Source organism: Umbelopsis ramanniana (genome assembly GCF_025399195.1).
Source record: "Umbelopsis ramanniana AG unplaced genomic scaffold K450scaffold_143, whole genome shotgun sequence".
NCBI classification, from domain to species: domain Eukaryota; kingdom Fungi; phylum Mucoromycota; class Umbelopsidomycetes; order Umbelopsidales; family Umbelopsidaceae; genus Umbelopsis; species Umbelopsis ramanniana.
Window position 1 is genome coordinate 417 of NW_026252229.1, and position 3,598 is coordinate 4,014.

Consider the following 3,598-nt stretch of genomic DNA (forward strand, 5'->3'; position numbering starts at 1 on the left):
TTGGTTGTTTATAATTGAATAAAAAGTAGAGAGCTTTCTACCACTGCACTAATACTTTGCCTTCAACAATTGCATCTTTTATTTTTCTATAGCGAAATAGTGTTCTTTTCTCCAAGTCATGAATATTGAATTGGAGTAGAAAGGCAGACGATTTGGAAGGCTAGTGGAGAAGAGTTGATAATCTGATTGTAGACTCAGCTGTCGGACGAAAGAGTTTGTACAAAGAGCAAGAATGGTCTGTGTTGTTTGAGCTTTAGATAATATTAGGATACGAGAGGAATGTATACGGCTATCGGGTGAAAAGCCATGTTTTTTGTTATACGCTGAAGCAGCAACTCTAGTCTCATATTCGGAGGGCCTATGAACTTCACTCATTTTCTATAGAGTTTTATTTCGATAGAATATATAACTGTAATGGCAGAGATCGTCTTCCTCAGTCTTTTTGATTTCACATAAAGAACTCAAGATCGGAGGAGAAGTTTATTTCTGGCAAATTTATTGTTATACTGTAGTTCATCAACACATTTGAACTTCAGATACTGGCTGCATGCGAGTTTTAGATCTATACCGAGAAAACGAAGACAAAAATACCACGAAAGGCTCACATCGCTGTAGCTACAATCCATTCTGTCGAAGTTAGAATTGCGTACAAGCGTAATTCGTTTATTCAGACGATTTTATCAAGCCGCTTACAAGAATGTATCAATATGTGTGGAATGAATAACTATCACTGCATCGCGAATCTTTGACTTCAAGCCTTTCGTTTAAGACGTGAAATTATTTCTGACAGGTGTTCGAGTTATGACGGCTATAAATTGATAGCATCTATGGCTGTGGTCAACGATGATGGTCTAATAGGAAACATGTTGGAAAGTCCGATGGATTATAGTAATTTTCTAAAGAAATTCATTTCAACAGAAATAATTGAATATTGATTACATATTACTGTAGATCTATAATTTGACGACTAGGCTTCCTAAGACATTTAGTCTCAAAGCATAATGCTATTTATCGATGCTTCTATTCTACCAATGTCTGATGATCCTGTTTGAGCTCCGGATAATAGGGTAAAATCCAGCCGCCATTTTCACTGTTAGAAAACTTGGCTATAAGTTCTGGTATACGAAAGTAACAGAGTATACCAGCCACGAAATGGAGGATAAGGATTCCCAGTTGCGTTTGGGGAAACACGGAACGGATCATCTGTCGATTAATGACTTGAACCTCGTTGATAAATGGCCGCAGGGTTTTTTCGTAATTTGCGAGCGCAACGGGAAGGTTCTGGGCATTTCGATTGATCTCTCCAGCTAGCACATATGCACCAACAAAACTGGCTGTAGTTCCCATTCCAGTGACTGGAGATGGACAGTATCCAGCGTCACCAAGAAGAACGACGCGGTTCTTATACCAGGTGTCTGTACGTACTTGAATGACTTCTTGGCAGTAAAAATATTCTGCGTTCTTCATACCTTCGATGAACCGATCCGTCTGCCATCCTGCCCCGCTGAATTTTTCTGACCAAAACGCTTTTTGCTGCTCAATAGAGGCCCTTGGAAGACTTCTTAGTTCCTCAGAATCATCTTTGATTGCAAAATAGACTTGGGTTTCCGTTACACTGTGGCTCCTGGTCATAATCGCTCGGCTGCCTGGGCTGTGGTAGATTTTACAAGTCTCACTGTCTGTCTCAGAGCGAGGCACGAACCAATAAGCTGAATATAAGCCCAATCGGTTGTAAGGCTCTGGAGAGTCAGGAGGCAGAATTGCTTTTCGAATTCGCGATCCTTGACCATCTGCTCCGACCAAAAGGTCAAAAGTATCGGTACGGCCGTCTGAAAAATATACTACGACTCGGTCGTCAGGTTGCTCGAAACTGTCAACACTTACGCCGAATATGTACTCCACGTTAGATTTGGTAGCGTCATACAATATTCGCACCAGATCACCGCGCATAATCTCGTATTCAGACGTAAGAGTCTGTGATCCCTTGCCTGATTTGTTGGCCATTACGGTCGCTTTGGTCCTGTTCTGTGCATCTACAAAAGAAGTTCCCGCTTCATCAACAGTTTTTGCACGGATGACATCCAGAATTCCCATGCGCTTTACGACTTCGATTCCTTGAGCGCGAAGGTCAACCTGTGCACCGGAGGCCCTAAGAGTAGAGAAGCGTTCAACAACGGTGACGCGGTGACCGCTGTTTGCCAGCCAATAGGCTAAAGCTGGTCCACCACAGCCCCCGCCGCAGATGAGAACATTTAGAGGAGCCATGAAAGAAGATTGAATCGTAGCTGTTATTGATCGTGGTAAGTTTAGGAAGTTAATTTTTTAAAACATCGTGTTGTAAGGCATCTGACAGTTGCTCATTTATACCAAATCAAGTACGGGTAATCATCCCCGATTTAAGCGGTGACGGATCAATTATACCCGTGACCCCACAATTCCTGATCTCAAAAAATGTTATATTTTCATACTTTTCAGCTAATCCATCGACAAATGTCGACCTTCCGATTACCTCACATGGCTTCAACTCTACCACCTTCAATGCTTTATCTTATGTAATCATCAACCAATACATCTTTAACAATAGGCATTTTAATATTTAAAGTACTCTTAAACACATTGTATGTAAGTAAGCGAACCAATGGCGGGATAGGCTTCAAACTTCAGTTCACACAATCGTTTCAACCACATCTTTGGTCTTAAAACCAATTCAACATATTCATAAATCTTTGATTTGTTCTGTGCAAAATAAGTGTTGAATGTTCCTTGATTACGTGTTGTTGAACAGTAGCATGATCAAACTCCAACTCGCTCATTTCAACTTGAATGACTGGCATGCTGATTTAAGTGAGGTGCATACGATGCGACATAAATCACGAGAAATGAAATCTCGAGTAGAAAAACTGTAGCTAATTTAGATCGATATTATAAAATGAGAACAAAACACCGCTAGAGGCTCAGATCGCAGTAGATTTCCATTATTAAAGATGCAAAGGTTCAGAAATAATTATAGAGTTTTAAAAACTAAATATGATGTAAATACATTACCAGTATAGGCTTCTATAATGTGTACTTTCAAATCCATGAGATCAGTAAAATGAGAGCTGTAAGCAATGTATTGATGTTGTAGCACTATCTCCACATCTTCTGTCTCTGTATATATATACTTACAAAGAATAAGAATTATTTCAAACATCAATGTCAGTTCACTGGTAAGGTTTCAACTTTTCGTCATTTTGTCATCTAAAATATCTTGCACGACTCACCTTAATCACAATGCCTAAAAGCAGTTCGTTATTGTCAAAAAGACATTCTATACTTCATCAAATTTCCTTCCAACCGCGAGTTTTTAGATGTCTTACACATTAACAACTAAATATCCACTTTACTTGCATTAGGGAAAATCTACTTGCAAAATGTCGGATGGACATGTTGTTTGGTCTAATCCTCTGGCACCATAAACGGTGTACCTTTACCGGTCACGTGATTTTTTCCCTGTAGTGTGATGTTGGAAAGTAAATTGATCGATCCATAGGAGGCAGTCACGCGTCCAGCACTGAATTGCTTAAGACGTGTAAATAAGCGCCATTTCCGAATACTA

General features: G+C 39.8%; 1 protein-coding gene across 1 annotated transcript; it reads right to left on the minus strand.

The window, feature by feature from the left end:
• Positions 1–1,020: 1,020 nt before the first annotated feature.
• K450DRAFT_276073 (uncharacterized protein) lies at positions 1,021–2,265 on the minus strand (the record flags this gene model as incomplete). The annotated part of the gene is made up of 1 exon (XM_051593211.1): positions 1,021–2,265. The coding sequence occupies one exon, from the start codon at positions 2,263–2,265 to the stop codon at positions 1,021–1,023; it is 1,245 nt and encodes a 414-aa protein (XP_051439929.1).
• Positions 2,266–3,598: the final 1,333 nt, after the last annotated feature.